Consider the following 18,186-nt stretch of genomic DNA (forward strand, 5'->3'; position numbering starts at 1 on the left):
GGTTTTGCTAATCAATCGGAGTTGGAGGCAGGGGTCTGAACCAACTTCTCTCCCATTGGCCACCCGAGACAATAAGCTACAGCTGACTGTGAATTTGTGAATGAACTTGGTTTTCTCATTGGGCGAGGACATGTTTGGGAACGCGAGGTGTATCTGTATAGATTTGCATCTTATAAAAGTCCAAATAAAAATAGATTAACCTCACTAACCTCTTTAAAAACGAATATAAAAATGCATAACAATCACCGTCATTTTGTCATTCCTGCCCTCTTATGCATATTTCGAGTATTTACAATGCAAATTCATGTATTTTATATTCATGCCACATTATGTAAACTTTGTTTCAGTAATATGTACTTAATGAGCTGTCCTTGATATTAAAATTCTTGACATCCGTGGGAAAACACTTATGCAATATGCGCAACGGGAAAACTCACTTTTCCACATTTAGATTTTATTAAATGAAGCCTATAAGCTATTAAACAAAGTGGATCAGGAAAAAAGTACAGTAGATCTAAATGCTTTCACTTGCATTTTTGCTGTTCTTTTTGACCAGGAGTGACAAATAAAAGGTGAAATGTTTGTCTGTTGCTGATAAGCAATTGGATTACAAGCGTCACATCTCCCACCTTCACGCTGCTTGTTGAATCGCTGATAGGAGCCGTTTATACACGCAAGAGTGTTTGGAAAATAAAGAGAACAATGCTGTGATGTGGAAAACTTAAGTTCTAATGTAAATTTATCAGTGAGAAAGAAAATACTGAAAAATAAATCAAACCATTTTACATGCCAAAATAAAATTGCTTGCAAATTGGTGAATTTGGCTGCAAATCCCAGAAGACAGCATGCAATACAAAATGAAAATACATATAAAACATCCTTAAAAACTATATATAAAAGGTTGAATCAATATATATACAGCATTCTGTTTAACACAAAACAGAAAATTCCTTTATATGTATACAGCATAATGGGATCCAATTTTATGGATTCTTTAAAGTGCACCATTATTCAACGATGATTACGTGGATTTTTTTTAAGTTAAGTGGTTGTAAACAATTATTTTGGGTTGAATTTAAACAAACAAATTAAGTTGAACAATATAAAATTTATTCATTTGTTTAAATTCAACACATAAAGTGCAACAATTTTGCAGACTTATTTTTTCAGTGTACATTCAATTATAAATTAATAGATTTAATAAAATGTAATCAAATTTCATGATGTAATGTTCAGTGTTTGTTTGTTTTTTTTTAATCATAGGACACAACAAAGCCAATTGCACAAACATGTAAAATAAATGAATGATGTATTTTCTGATTTAGAAAATGTGTAAAGTTTACAAAAACTTTATCTATTCGTTCTATTAAAACCACAATTAATCTGATTTTTATTTATTTTTTCATTTAGGCTATTATAAAGAAGAAATAATGTAGTGGACGAGCTAAATAAGAATTTAGCAGGAGATGCTAATAGGCCTATCATAGGTTGTAATAGCTACACAAGACAATCAATAAAACAAGATAAATAAATTATCTTTATTACCTTATTTTCAGTTTTTTTTTGAATATGCATAAGCATACATTTTATAGAGATCTAATTTTTCAAAATTGTTGCAAACAATTTATACGTGTTGAATTTGCTCAGATTTAGTTAAAATTAAAATAAATATAGTAATGTTAAACTTAATGTGTTTGTTTAAATTCAGCCCAAATAAATTTTTACCAGCACTTAACTTAAAATAATTTGGTAAATCCAAGATATCATCTTTGAAGATTTTTTCAGTGGATCATCCAAATCATCTGTTTAAAATGCTGATTTTCACACAATCGGTTTGTGTTGGTCAAACATGAAGGAATTAATTAGTTTTCACAAATTTAATCGGATTGAAGAAAAATTAATTAAGTTGTCCCCTAAAAACCCTAAAGAAACGTGTTGTTTCAGCTCATTTTAAAGTAGTAGTTTGAACAATCAGCGAACATTGAGTTTGAGATGTTTGGATTATGCCTATAATTAGGCTAAAATAGTCATTATTTACCTACATTTAAGTTGAAACCACTGTTTTACAGTGTACATTTTAAATAAAGGCTATTTGCATAGGCCATAGCCAGTCGGGACCAGTTAGCGTGCTTGCTCCTTTTTTTCTTTCAATGCGCCTTGTTTACAGTTGTAGGAGCTCCACGAGACGCATCGATACAGCTGTGCACCCCCGACCGGGCCGATCGGTGCAGATTGCAGCAGGAAGACGCGCCGCAGGAAAGTGGAGGGGGAGGCTTTGTGCCAGAAGAGCCCGAGGCCCCCCGTCGCTTCCAGATCCAGAGTAGCGATGGCCGGCCATTAGCTGCCTTTCAGAACCGAACAATAAGCCGCAAGCCTTTGATTCCGCCCCTGTCCCCCTCCTCCTCCTACTCTGAAACAAACACTGCTTGTAAGTTTCACCGACCAGGCCAAAGTCTGTTCTAGAAATAACCAGACATGCATTTGAGTGAGGGCAGTCAATGCGTGAAATGATCTTAACACACTATTTTAGTTCTTCGATAGAATCACATATGGCAAGCCGCTTTAGCATTCACTGTATAAACCGTACATGTTTTTCATAAAGAATTACAGTAAAAAAAAAAGAAGTCTTTTGCTGCTTGTTCAAACTACTTATTTTAAATGAGTTGAAAAACAATTCTTAAGTTTTTTTTTTTTTTTTGTGTGGGACAACCTAGTTGTTTTATGTAGGGAAGAGCAGGGCACAAAGTAACACTTTTTGGTTTTGGCCAAATAATGAAAAAAGTAATGGGGTTAGACAAACAATTTTTTTTTACTAGCAACACACAAGCCTCTCCTACAAATGAGCACTGGTTGTCTGATCGCTGGACCTATGGTTTCTGTGCAGTATTGGCAAAAGTGCCAGAGGTAAAAATGTTACTATTTACCTCACCTGCGGGGCAAGTTGTAACAGACAGAGAGTTGTAACACATGCTTAAAAAGGCAGATTTCACACAATTAATTTAAATTCAGTTCACTTTAAATAGTTTTTACTCAGTAGCTAATTTCTTTTTATTCTACACAGCACAGCGTGTTTATTTATGTATTTTTCTATTGGATAAACATATTTGGATTTATTTGCATTATTATCCATTATCATACAATGCATTTATTTGCATTATTAGCAATACAATGTATTTTGTTCTATTAAAAATATTTGCAATTAAAAATATATATTTAAAAAGTTTACATTACACTCAAAATGTAAAAAAATATATATTGTGTTGGTTTGATTGGTGTCCAACAGTATTGTAACACTCAACTAACCCCGCTGTGTCATGTTTTCCTCAAAACTGACTAGCAGTCACTGTGATTTTACATCTTTCAAAGTGGCTTCATCTTTTAGCCTAGAAAATAGTAATCACAACAATATTAGATTTATACGTTCACAGATTTAAAAAAATAAATAAAAAATATAGACTAATAAAAATACTTTTATTCTGCAAAACTATTTGTTCTGTGTTTCTCATCCAAATTTCGCCAAATATTTAAAAAAATTGGAAGGAAGACGTGTGCCGATACTGTGGTGAAAACTTTAGAAGCATGCCATGGTTAACCCTAAGCAAATACCTTAAAACTCTGTTACATTTTACCCAGCGTTACTTTGTGCCCGCGCTCCCCTACAATCCACTTAAAATCGTAATAACAATTAAGTTAGCTTAATTTGTGTTGAACCCAAAATATTTTATTAGCAATAGTAACTTTAAAGTAGATGCCATAATCATTCAATGAGCTAGGCCAATAGCATAGATACTTACTAAACAGTAGGCCTACTTATTCATTAGTTATGTAGCCTACACGTATATTTGCTATTTTTTTTTCTCACAGATACATGAAATACTAGATACTAGTAGACAACATTTTTCATTAGATATTAGCACTTATTTTAACAGTGATTATACACTTTCGGAAAAAAAGTATGAGAGCTGCACAGGGGTGGTACCTTTTTAAAAGATACATATTTGTACTTAAAGGGTCCATATTGGTACCTCAAAAGCAAATATTTGTATCTACAAATTTTAAAAGGTACACTTTTGTACTTTTTAGGTACTAATACGTACCCTTGAGGTATCTATGTGAATGTTATTAATTACAACAATAAAAATAAGTATCTGTTTAATAGATATTATTTTATGAATATGTACTAGTACTTTATGATTGAGTAGCCTACTAGTGTCTATTTAATAGTTATCTAATGAATGAATACTAATATTTAATGAAGAAGAAATAGCATGTAATGAATTAGTCGTGCCTAAAGAATATGTACGGGATGGTAATACATCTAAATGTAGTATTAAAATAGACACAATAGTTAATACAGATTACATGTTTATTCAACTTGCGATACACACAGGGATTGTAAAAAATGACAACTTATGTTTTTACGCCACTTTAGCTTAATTAGAAAATTAAGTTAAAGTAACAAAGTACCTTTACTTTAACTTAATTAGAAAGTTAATTAGGTTTCAGCTTATTATTTTTAAGTTAAACAAAGTTCAACCTGATGTTTTACTTCAGCTTATTTTATTCAAGTTAAAATACCTTGTAAAATTGAATGGGTTCAACTTACAAATTTGGGCAATGTTTTTTTTTTTTTAGTTTAGACTTGATTATATTCTTTCAGGGTTTCTGCAGATTGCATCAAGTCAAATTTAAGACTTTTTAAGACTCTTTTAACATCGTTATGAATGACATTTTTAACGTATACAGAGCTAAACACTATTAATTTTTCTTATGACCTGATCGGTTGCCAAACACATGAAAAAATTTAGTTCTAATTCACTAATTCTTAGTGACGTATTTTAATATGTCAAAACAAGAAACATCTAGTTGTGTCGACTTTTTCAACATAACATTTAATTATTTTGTTTTTTTAACATTGTAAAAACAAAATTACAGAGACAATGACAAAATCAAAAATATACATTTGTTGGCTTTTGGTCCAAATTGAATAAGTATAATGTATCATGTAAAGTGATATGTTGCTCTGTCATTATCATGAAGACTTAAGTTTTTTTTCCCTATGGGGAATTTAATTTGGAGAAATTACTGTAAAAATGCCAAATGGCAATTGTAAAATGTATCTGTTTGCAATAAAATACTCAAATATATTTCTTTTATTAATATAAAGGGCAGCTTTACTTAGACAGAGGAAAATTAAGACCTGCTTAAAATGATGTGAGACCTACAACATAACATTCCAGTGATATTTTAAGACCCCACAGACATTTTAGTGTACATCCTGCATGTTAACATTTTCAAAACACCCAATTCTGTGTGTTTTATGGGGTTTGTGATTTCTGCTATATTAATAATTGACTGGTATTGCTATACTTATGGAGACTTTTTGTACACTGGAAAAAATGATTCAAGCACGATTTAAAAATCTTTCTTATGGTAAGTGGTTGCAAACAGTGTGTATGGGTTGAATTTCAACAAATTAAACATTACTAAACTTAATTTGTTTATCTAAATTCAGCACATATAAATAATTTGCAACGTTACCTTAAAAAAACTTTAGTAAATCTAATGAATAATTTTTTTTTCAGTGTACTAATAGTGGAATAAAGGCACACACACTCAGACACACACGCTCAAGCAGCATCAGTGTAACTCAGATCATGAACAATCAACCCCCTGCCTTCAAACACACTCTGCCCATCAGAAACTGCCGGTCACAACTGAGCTTTCCATCTCTCCGGCTTACAAAGATGAGCACAGAGGACACACAGGAGGCCCCGGGGCCCGTCAAAGCCTTTAAAAGACATCAAACCCATTGTGTGGCCCATGGACTTGGGTGGGAATTGTTATGTAAAGTGCGAACAGAGGAGGAGAAAGTGGACAGAGATGTGACACAAGACCCAGGAGGACCAGGATTAAAACGCAAAACAATCTCAGGTGCCTCTGCTTTTTATTTTGCAGGTGGTGTCCATTTCGAGATCAATTTGAGAAAACTTGAAGAGTGTTGATATTTAGGGGGATTTAAAAAGACTGGGATTTTATTACACTGTTCTATTAACTGGGATTTCATTACACTGAATTATTTTTGGTGGAAAACAAGACCAAAAACAACAACAGCACTTCCCTACAGATTTATTAGGACACTTTAAATTGTTTTTCATTTTAATTCGAGATAATGTTCAATTTTGTTATTTAGTTAAAAGGAAAATGAGATGAATTCCTTACTGGGAACTAGATTTTATTAAATAAAGTTTAATATTTAATTAAAAGGCAGCGGTATGATTATGTGTAGTTAATGAACAAGTACTACTGATTTGCTGAATTGTAATGGGAAGAAGTAGCTGCTGTTTGTAGTACTATTAATTACGGATGCTCATATCCGATCAAGTGATCAGAAATGGGCCTGATCATGCAGTTTCAGACTGGTTCTGGATCAGATGTTACCTCCCGATTAGCGATTAGGACTTGAATATATATATATATATATATGCGTGTGTCTTTTGCCCAAAGTGATGTCATGCTGCACGCATTGCTGTTTCTGTGTGAAGTCAAGCAAGAGGTCTAACTCTGTGCCATCGCATAACTATAGAGGTGTAAAAAAATTATGAGAATATATATATATATATATATATATATATATATATATATATATATATATATATATATATATATATATATATATATATATATATATATATATATATTACAGTTGAAGTCAGAATTATTAGCCCCCCTGAATTTTTTACCCAATTTCTATTTAATGGAGAGCAGATTTCTTCAACACATTTCTAAACATAATAGTTTTAATAACTCATTTTTAATAATGGATTTATTTTATCTTTGTCATGATGACAGTAAGTAATATTTTACTAGATATTTCTATACTTAAAGTGACATTTAAAGGCTTCACTAGGTTAATTAGGGTAACTAGGCGAGTTAGGGTAATTGGGCAAGTTATTCTATAACTATGGTTTGTTCTGTAGACTATTAAGAAAAAAAATTGATTAAAACTAATAATAATTTTGTTCCTAAAATGGTGTTTAAAAAAATTCTGCATTTTTTCTAGCCGAAATAAAACAAATAAGGCTTTTTCCAGAAGAAAAGATTTTATCAGCCATACAGTGAAAATTCCCTTGCTCTGTTAAACATCATTTTGAAAATATTTTAAAAAGAAGAAAAAAATTTGAAGGAGGCGAATAATTCTGACTTCAACTGTATATATATATATATATATATATATATATATATATATATATATATATATATATATATATATATATATATATATATATATATATACATATATATATATACATATATATATATACATACATACATATATATATATATATATATATATATATATATATATATATATATATATATATATATATATATTCTCATAATTTTTTAACACCTCAATAGTTATGCGGTGGCACAGAGTTAGACCTCTTGCTTGACTTCACACAGAAACAGCAATGCGTGCAGCATGACATCACTTTGGGCAAAAGAACCTGATAGGGACATCCCTACTATTAATGTTGTTTAATGTTTGTCTTAAGTGTGTGGTGTGATTTACAGTTAAAGTCAGAATTATTAGCCCCCCTGAATTATTAGCGCCCCTGTTTATTTTTTTCCCCAATTTCTGTTTAATGGAGGGAAGATTGTTTCAGCACATTTCTAAACATAATAGTTTTAATAACTCATTTCTAATAACTGATTTATTTTATCTGTGCCGTGATGACAGTAAATAATATTTGACTTGATATTTTTCTAGACACTTCTATACAGCTAAAAGTGACGTTTAAAGGCTTAACTGGGTTAATTAGGTTGACTATGCAGGTTAGGGTAATTAGGCAAGTTATTCTATAACTGTTATTCTATAACAAGTTATTCTATTCTGATGGTTTGTTCTGTATATGGGTGGGGGGGGGGGTAGCTTAAAGGGGCTAATAATTTTGTCCAGAATTTTTTTATTTTTCATTTTTTAAACTGCTTTTATTCTAGCTGAAATAAAACAAATAAGACTTTCTCCAGAAGAAATAATATTATCGGAAATACTGTGAAAATTCCCTTGCCCTGTTAAAAATAATTTAAGAAATATTTAAAAAAGAAAAAAAATCAAAAGGGGGCTAATAATTCTGACTTCAACTGTATGTGTTGTAAATCTATTATGCTGCAGAACAAAATCACCACAAAAAGGGGACAATAAAAATTAACAGTAACACTACTTAATAAAATAGATTAAAATAAATTAATAAAATTTTTACAAATTAATTTAATTAAAAAATAAAAGACTAGTATCATGAAAATATACAGTGCTCAAAATAAATGAGGACAGCCCTGTTGAAAATGAACATTGTTACCCATTTCTCAGTGAGAATAGGTAATATTTTGTTTTTGTTTGATCACCTAACATCTTTAGGAGTAGAAAAAGTATGTATTTGAATGAAAAAAAAATACAAATAACAAAATACAAACTAAATTTGATATTTTTAATGTTTATGTCTTGATTTTTCCTGTTTATTAAAATGGTTGCATGTATTATTAAAAATACATTATGAATTTTTATGAATATTGATTTGGTGTACTGTTATCAAGTTTTTATTTTTATTTTTTTAGATTAGTTCTAGTTCTGTCTTTGGTACTGATTAATCTAGAGTACACTACCGCTCAAATGTAGAGAGCATTTAATTGTATTATATTTCAATTTCTAAATATGTTTAATGTTTAAATTACTATTTTAATAAATATATCTGTTTAATGAATTTGTTGTTTAAATGCATCAAAATAAAATAAGATAAAATAAAATAAAACAAAACAAAATTTTAAAAAATGTAAAACATAAAATGAAATAAAATAAAACAAACAAATAAAATAATATAATAAAATGAAATAAAATATACATAAAATAAAATAAAGCAAAACAAAAAATAAAATAAAATGATAAAATAAAACAAAACAAAATAAAAAAATAAAATAAAATAAAATTTAATAAAAAAATAAAAAATCATAAAATAGAATAAAAATAATAAATAAATGAATAAAGCAAAACAAACAATAAAACAAAACAAGATACAAAACATAAAAAATAAAACAAAAATACAATAAAATAAAACAAAAGAAAAAAGTCAATAAAATAATGAAACAAACAAAAAAAAAATACATAAAATAAAATAAACAGAGTAAAGCTTTTAAGCCCTTCCCCCTCCTTCACAGACATAGCAGTGATGGTTAGCTTTTAGTATCTGATAAGCAGGTCTTTTGGCCCATTGACTTCTACAACCTGTTCGATGGGCTTTTGATGGCTCTCTTGACACCCTGCTGACGAGCGTGTCCAGCTCCAGAGCCTATGGCCGCCTTCCTCACCATTCACAACCTCAATGGCCTTTAATGGCTCTCAGGCTCCTCTCAACCACACCTCATGGGGCAGTTAAGCTGGGGGACGCTCACTTTACTAAACCTCCAACCTAAAACAAACATCAAGAGATAAACAAACAAAGACACACATACACAGGTCTGATCATCAAACTCCCTGAGATTCTGATACAATACCTGTGATTACATTTAATGATTAAATTTGATGGAATACATGTAATTGTCAATATATGTTTGGTACTTTTGAATGTGTTCAGTTTAAATTATTATTAATTTATGCACTATGACTTACAGAAGATACTAAAATAGCAGTATTATGCCATTTATATAGCAAAAAATAAATAAAAATGTTGTGACATGGTGGCTCAGTGGTTAGCACTGTTGCCTCACAGCAAGTAGGTCGTTGGTTTGAGCCCTGGCTGGACCGGTTGGCATTTATGTGTGGAGTTTGCATGTTCCCTCTGTTAATGTGGGTTTTCTCCTGGTGCTCTGGTTTTCCCCAGTCCAAAGACATGCGCTATAGGTGAATTGAATAAGCTAAATTGGCCGTAGTGTGAATGAGTGTGTATGGATGTTTTCCAGAACTCGGTTGCAGATTGAAGGGCATCTTCTGTGTAAAACATATGCTGGAATAGTTGGCGGTTCATTCCGCTGTGGTGACCCTTGATGGATAAAGGGAGTAAGCTGAAGAAAACTGAATAAATCTTGGGAATACTGACTAAGAATCAATTGATGACATATTGAAAATTCTGTCACAATGAAGTTTCAAAAACTATATACTATAGTTTATATACTATAGTTTATATATATATATATATATATATATATATATATATATATATATATATATATAAATATATATATATATATATATATATATATATATATATATATATATATATATGTGTGTGTGTGTGTGTGTGTGTGTGTGTATACACACACACACACATATATATATATATAATTATTATTATTATATATAAAAATAATTATTTTTATATATATGTCATATATGTATTATTTTTTAAAGTTGAAGTCAGAATTATTAGCCCCCTTGAATTATTAGCCCCCTTTCATTTTTACACTTTTATGGTAAAGAATAAGTCCTTTTCCTGGTCTTTAAAGTAAAATATCTCAGCATAAACAAAGGAGGCTGAGAAAAATCCTCATTTTTGATGGAAATTTCAGGCAGCACTTAGAGGTTTTTGTATCTGAACTCTTCATATATTTTATATTATTGAATTGAATTGAATTTCATTGCATTGAGAAAGAGAGAGAGAGAGAGAGAGATTATGGTTTTATTTAATTATTTGATTTATATACATTTAATTTTTTACTACTATTACTATTTACTGTGTTTTTTTTATTATATTCGCATGTTCTTTTTTATGTAAACTTTATAAATGCTTTGGCAATACATTTGTCATGCCAATAAAGCAACTATTGAATTGAATTGAGAGAGAAAGAGAGTAAGGAGACAGACACTCACAGACACGGAGACAGACATACAAACACACATAGAAGACCGACAGACAATCACACACACAGGAGACAGACACACACAAACACACACACACAGACATGCAGGCAGGCAGGCAGGCAGGCAGGCAGGCAGGCAGGCAGGCAGGCAGGCAGGCACACACTGCTAGTTTCTTAAAATTATTTTAAGCTTAATCAAAATGACCAAATAAGTAATTTTAGTTTAGTTAGAATCATTATTTTAACAAGTTTAAAACAGTGTCCACTTACTGATCAAACACACACACACACAAGAAAATACTAATACATTTATTTATAAGTTTATTTATTTATTTACACTAAGGTGACTTGAGCACAGGAACCTCAACATCTCTTGGTTTTTCGGTATATCTAGTATTTCATCCCCTGACATAACCTTTCATATCAGCAGATAAAATTCATATTTATAGAAGAATACAAAGGAGGAAAAAGGAAAGAGAGAAAAAACAAAGACTTTATGAACATACAAAAAGGAGAAATGACATTCATCTATCCCTAATCTCCCAAAAAAGGTTGTTTTAGATTAGCAATAATAAATAATAGCTCCGAAAAGTGGACAAAAAGAAAGTAAAACAGATAAGAAAAGACAAGAACACAAATGTGTGAGCGAGCACTGTGTATTTCTTCATACACAATCATCAACATCATCATCATCATCAGAAGTGCTTTCAGAGGCAGGTCAACCCAAAGTCACAAACACTGCTTTAAAAAAGGGACATTTCGCCCAAATCTCGTATCTCTAATATGACTATGAAGAGGAATGATTTTAAAAAGAGAAATGACATAAAAAGATAGCGAGTGAAAACTCCAGACTCCAGATCTGAGATAAAGAAAAACATTTAAAGCGATGGTCCACCCAAAAAAAAAAAATCGAAATCTGTAATCATTTACTCCATTTGTTCCAAATGTTTGTGCCTTTTGAACACAAGAGAATATATTTTTAAAGTATGCTGTAAACATTTTTATTTTTCTCTAATATGGATGTCTTGAATTTTCAACATTCTTCAAAGTATCTTCTTTTGTGTTCAATGGATGTAAAAGCTAATAAAGGTAAGGAACCATTAATAATTTCATTTTGTGTGAACTATTCCTTAGTCCACTGCCGTATTTACCCAATCATTCATTCATATACCTTCAGTTTCTTCATTTAGCATCAATAAGTTTGTGTGTATTTTCAGTTTGTTCTGAGGGTCTGGACGTCAGCTCAAAAAATAAACAGTCATTTATTTTGTGTCAGTGTGAATATATATGTGGTGCAACAGATTAGCTTCACCCTATGAAGGAATGTTTTTAGGTGTGTTCAGGCTATGGTAAAAGTATCATTGCGTATGTGTGTTTGTGTGTGTGTCCAGGTCACTTGTGATTTTTCTGGGAATGTAAGGTGGAGTCGTCAAACAGCGGGTTTTTCACTTCCATCTCTCCAGTCTGTGGAGAAAACAAAACAACAAGGCCTTGTTTACATCTGGTGTTGAGATGCGGTTTTGTTGATCTGAGTACAAATGGATGATGCTGTAAACAAGTGCGAATGCTGTTTACTTTACATTACTTCCAGAAGAGTTTAAAATGCATCAGATCAGATTGTTTTTGTAGTGTAAACACTTAAATGATTCTGAACAGCCACAAAAGACTCACTTTGCCATCTGATTTTTTAAAAGTTTGCAACCCCGGCTCATTGGAAATATGTGCCCAGGGATACATTTTTTGAGAATCGAGAAATATGTACTGGGGCTATGTCTTCTTGCAGTATTTGTTTTCACAAATCCACTAGAGGGCAGCGTGTACATTTTTGACAATCTCAAGTATATTACTAGGGCAAGTTTTTTTTTTTTTTTTGTATTGGTGCTTTGTGTTTCGGTTTTGTATTTGGGATGTTTGGTGATGTTTTAGTAACATTTTGTGAGGCCAAAGACAAAATTTCACTTGTGTGGACAAAAAAGATTTCTAATTCTAATTCTCATATGTGCCATTTCTAGTAAATCTACCAGAGGGCGCTGTGTATATTTACTGACTGATGTGTATATTTACTGACTGACCCACACAACTCCTTCCCAAAACCCAACCGAACCAAGAGAGAAGAGAAAAGCCATAAGGGCCGCTTGTATCTACTACATCTTTTTTGGGGTTTTGTTTCACCTGTTTTCTGGAACTTCCATTCGCCGGACTTAAACCCAGGTCTGGTCTACTCTACGCCCTAAGTTTAACACCATTCTTCATCTGTGAACCATCAAAAAATCATCTATATGGAATTAAGTTCTTCCCCGTAGCATTTGTTTTACACACAAAATGCATATGTATCCACATGCACATATTTCTCGGTTCCCAAAAATGTATCCCAGGGCAACTTTTCCAAGTGAGCCTGTGTTGCAAGCTTGAGTTGAAGGTGAAATAAAAAATTAAAAGAACAATTTTTTCTTAGCTGATTTGATTCCAACAAAGAGAGATTGGTGCAGTTTTGTGGACTACAGAGCAGTCCACACTGTTTTTCATAGCAAAAACTAGGGTTGCACAATGTATCATCTCAGCATCGATATTGCAGTGTACTCATACACGTAATAGTACTCTAATATTTTTTGACTCTTTTGATAACGATGGAAAGGTGATTGCATTTAATTAAATTAATCTTATTTTATTTACTTATTTTTTTACTTCTGTTTTAAGATTTTTCATTATATTTGAAACAGTTTTTTTGTTTTGTTTTTAATGACCTAAGCTCAAATATTCAGTGTTTTATAGTACATGTGTTTTCTTCACATGAACCATATGAAACTGAAATATGTTGACTTCAAAACAGTGTTATTGTTGTTAAAAGCGCAATAAACCTATGTTGTTACTTAAAAAAAATAATAATAAATACTACATTCAAATTAGTCCAAATAATAAAAACTAAATTACTAAAAATACTGTAATTTGAAAAAAATTTGTCCAAGAAATGCTTAAGATTTTGAGAAAAATGCTTAAAATAAAAAAATCATTTTCTAGAATAGAAATACAGTTGTGTTTTAAGACCTCAGATGAGTTTAGATGTTGTGTTTTGTAGTATTAAAAATAGCATTTTTGCTAAGGAAAACCAATAAAATACAAATAATACAGTAATATTTGTATTTTTTTTGATTTTGTTTAGCAAAGATGCAAGTTTTAATACTACAAAACACAATATCTAAACTTGATATACATATAAGTGTGTGTGTGTATATATATTTATAAATAAATAAAAACACACATGCTGCACATAAAATACACACACACAAAGCAAAAGGAGTCACTTAAAGATGTGTGCATAAGATACTTTTTTTTTTTAAAGAAATGAAAGTAATAATAAATAAATAAATGATAAATTATTTTAATTACATATACAGTGAATGGGTTAATTTAGTCACAAATAAGTGAAAGTAAGAGACGTTTGACGCACCGGTGCGAGTCCAGGGCATTCGTACACAGTAAAATCTCCCTCCTCGGTCTCCTCATCTGAATGACCTCCAGACTCGGAGACTTTAGGCTCTGCTTTATGTCTGTGGTCAAAACAAAACGAATTATAGCAACATTTACAACCAATACAACAAATGTCACCTGCATGCAAAAGTTTAGTCAACAATTCAGTCTTAGACTTTCAGAGCACACCGATATTCATTAACTTTGTCATAACACTTGCATAATCATAACAGAAATGCACACGACACAACACACATTTACATTGAATAAAAACAACCTTTTATCCAATCCAAATACTATTATAAGTCATGAAAAATTACGTTTATGTTTCTAATATTTGGGTATTTAAATCCTCTAAAAACTTGACTTGCTAAGTTAAAATGCATTTTCTTTGTAAATGCATTATGACCATGATTATATATATATAAAAGAAGAAATGGAAGATATATTTAAGTAAAATGAAGCTAAACATACTGTCACAGACTCAGGTAATGGAGCTTAACTTGTACTTTTAGCATGATTTGTATCAAGTGAAGCAGGGGCGGACTGTGACAAAAAATCAGCCCTGGCACTGTAGCCACACCTGCCCACATTATCACACCGACACACCCCCACCCTCGGACACGCACATTCACTACTTTTATTGGTGTACAGATGGTGAAATAATATGAGCAGTACCATATGTAATAGATATTTAATAGATATTTATTTTGTGTTTGGACTTGTGAGGGAAACCGGGAGGAAACCCACGCGAACATGCAAACTCCACACAGAAACAACAACTGACCCTGCCGAAGCTCGAACCTTTGACCTTTTTGCTGTGAGGCGACAGCGCTACCCATTGTGCTGCCCCCTTTCAAGACTATTTCAGTTAATTTTATGCATTTGGCAACGTCTGATTTTAGAGCAATTTTTAAGTTTCTCTGAGCTTTTTAGCACTGCCTTTACGGTCCATCTCTGACAATTAGCTTGTGTTGCACCTACAGTTTGTTTGACATTCTTGCCAGATTTTGATTATGTACGCGTAACCTCTGATTGGGTCGGCCTATCTCTAAACCAGCTAGCCATTGCCGATTGGGCTAATGCTTAACATTTATTATTATTACTATTATCATCATCATCATCATCATAATATTCACATTTAGCAAGAAACAAAAACTACCTGAATGTAAAAGCAATGATTATAAAAAATTTTAAAATAAAAAATAGCATACAGGCCCACATTTAAAAAATGGTCCAGCCCTTCTGGCATTTGCCAGAATTGCCAGATGGCCAGTCCGCCCCTGAAGCGAAGGATGTTTAACTGAATATGAAAAGTATATGAAAGTAGTAGCAAATATCTGTATCCATATATGAAAGTATCCATATAAGAAAGTAGAAGCAAATAAGAAGGAAGGAAATGAGCAAGGAACACTGAGTGTATTTTTACATTTATTATTAGTCAGCATTCAGAGATGTATGCATAATGTTGACTACACTAAATATAAGGGCTTACTTCTCCATAGAGAGCATCTGTTGTTTCTGGTGCTGGTAGTGGTACATCTGAGCGCTGTGAGCCAGGGTTTTATCCCCAGACTAAAACATAGAGAGGTAATTGTTGTAAAGACAAATATTAAAATAATAATTATTTTTTTTTTGTATGTGTGAAGTTGCATTCATGTGAATGCTCTTACAGAAGTATTATTGCGGTTGGCTGCTTCCTGAAACGCCGGATAATCGACCTTCTGAGCCAGACGAGTTTCTCTCTGTAATCTGGAGGAAAAAAGTTTTAGATTTGTTTATAAAACATGGTATTATTCTAGAAAATGTACAAAAAGGATATAAACTGTTCATTTATAATATAAGATAGTAAAGGTCATACTGATACAATTATATGAGAGAAGGGAATATTATACAACAGAGTAAACTAACAAACAAGAGGATATTTAAAAAAAAAAATAAAAAATTACATGATCGATCCATCGATCTGTCTGTCTGTCTGACTATCTATATGTGCATCTATATGAGCACCTGTCCATCTATCTTTATATCTATCTATCCATCCATCTGTCTATCAATATGCCCATCTATCTGTCCATCTAGCTATGCATCCATCCATCTACCTATTTGTCTGTCTGTCTGTCCATCTATGTGGGCATCCATGTCCATCTATATGTCCATCTATCTATATGTCCATCCATCAGTCTGTCTACATGCCCATCTATCTGTCCATCTATTTATCCATCCGTCCATCCATCCATCCATCCGTCTATCAGTCTGTCTGTCTATCTATCTGTCTTTATGTCCATCATATATGTCCATTTGTGTCCATCTATCTGTTTATCCATCCATCCATCCATGCATCTATATGACCATTTAGATGAGCATCAATATGTCCATCTATCTATATGTCCATCCATCCATCTGTCTGTCTATATGCCCATCTATCTCTCCATCCATCCATCCATCCATCCATCCATCGATCCGTCTGTCTATATGTCCATCTAGCTGTCTGTCTGTCTGTCTGTCTGTCTGTCTGTCTGTCCATCCATCATTTATTATTAATAAATGTAACTTAAAATGTAACTTAAAAAAACTTAAACTCTTACAAGTTTCTTAGATCAGACTATTTTTCAATGCATCTTTTCAGAAATAAACACTGGAGGTTTCGAATTAGAAAGGCAATATTTTTTTCTTTAAATAGATATAAATAATAATAATAATAATAATAATAATAATACAAAGAAGCAAAAACATTCCTCTTACCTGACCCAGCAGACGGTAACAAGGATAAGTGCCATCGCCCCCACAATAATGCATAAAGATATCATCACTACAAAAACACAAAATAATAAAAGAGAAAGAGAGAAAGAGAAAACAAGCTATGAGTAGGGTTGTCACACACAGAATATTGCACTTCAACTGCACTTTAATAGGACGACAGCATGTGTATGAAGTGTGTCAATTTGTGGATTGCGGATAACTGAGAGGCGCTTGCGGCGTAACATCAGAAAACTCTAAACATCTTGTGACAGGCATTTCTTCAAAATGTCATCTTTGTCAGAGATTTAGGCCAAGCAAAACAGGGGGAATTTCGAGAAATGATTTTCAAATTGTTTGAGATTTGGAGGGAACCAGGTCAAAGTCTGCTGAAGCGATGAAGATCTGGGACAGTGCTACCTATAGGCAGAGTAGCAAATTGTTTTGTACAGTATGTGTATTTAGGGTCTTAAAATACAAAATAGTAACTTTAAAACTACCACCATGCCTATTTATGACTGTCACAGTCTCTTGAATCATACATTCAACTTCAATTATTATTAAGTCTTATTTTCATCCTTGTTTACTCTACTGAGGTAAATAAACATTTGTATAAAATATCCGTTTTGTGAATTATTGTACTTTCAGCTACAGCGAGGGGAAAATAAGTATTGAACAAGTCATGTTTATTCCTAGTAATAATATTACTAAAGGAGCCGTTAACATGAAACTGAACCAGATTTCGGTAAAAACCCAAATTATAACATAAAAATAAAAAACAACAAAAAAGAGCCTTTTTCGTCAACCAAATCTGATCTTTATTTTGTATTTTCTATTGATTCAAGACAGGTGATTAGTTGGGCCATTCTACAGCTTGATTTACTTTCTCTGAAAGCATTTGAGAGTTTTCTTGGCTGTGTTTTGGATCATTGTCTTGCTGAAATGTCCACCCTGGTTTCATCTTCATCATCCTGCTAATATAGATGTTGGACTGAAGCAGCTAATATTCATTATAATGAGAACGGGTTGCTGAATAACAACTGAGAGATTTTGGCTGCTGTCTGGGCTTTCACTGCCTTTTTAAACCTCCCTTTCTTCATGTGTTCAATACTTCTCTCTGTCTCA

General features: G+C 32.0%; 1 protein-coding gene and 1 long non-coding RNA gene across 2 annotated transcripts in view; one reads left to right on the plus strand and one right to left on the minus strand.

Annotated features, from left to right (window-relative positions):
• Window positions 1-2,149: 2,149 nt before the first annotated feature.
• Window positions 2,150-13,726, plus strand: LOC141379822 (uncharacterized). The gene is made up of 3 exons (XR_012396661.1): window positions 2,150-2,428; window positions 5,702-5,934; window positions 12,867-13,726. It is a non-coding gene; the product is annotated as an uncharacterized lncRNA (long non-coding RNA).
• npdc1a (neural proliferation, differentiation and control, 1a) overlaps window positions 12,082-18,186 on the minus strand; it is a 48,793-nt gene continuing 42,688 nt past the window's right edge. The window contains exons 5-9 of the mRNA NM_001128783.1: window positions 17,068-17,134; window positions 15,996-16,074; window positions 15,818-15,897; window positions 14,303-14,402; window positions 12,082-12,318 (exon numbers count right to left, since the gene is read on the minus strand). Of these exons, the coding sequence (NP_001122255.1) occupies window positions 12,247-12,318; window positions 14,303-14,402; window positions 15,818-15,897; window positions 15,996-16,074; window positions 17,068-17,134 (398 nt within the window). The 3' untranslated portion in view covers window positions 12,082-12,246. The remainder of the gene's footprint in view (window positions 12,319-14,302; window positions 14,403-15,817; window positions 15,898-15,995; window positions 16,075-17,067; window positions 17,135-18,186) is intronic.

The sequence above is a fragment of the Danio rerio genome, chromosome 21, assembly GCF_049306965.1.
Source record: "Danio rerio strain Tuebingen ecotype United States chromosome 21, GRCz12tu, whole genome shotgun sequence".
Lineage (NCBI taxonomy): Eukaryota > Metazoa > Chordata > Actinopteri > Cypriniformes > Danionidae > Danio > Danio rerio.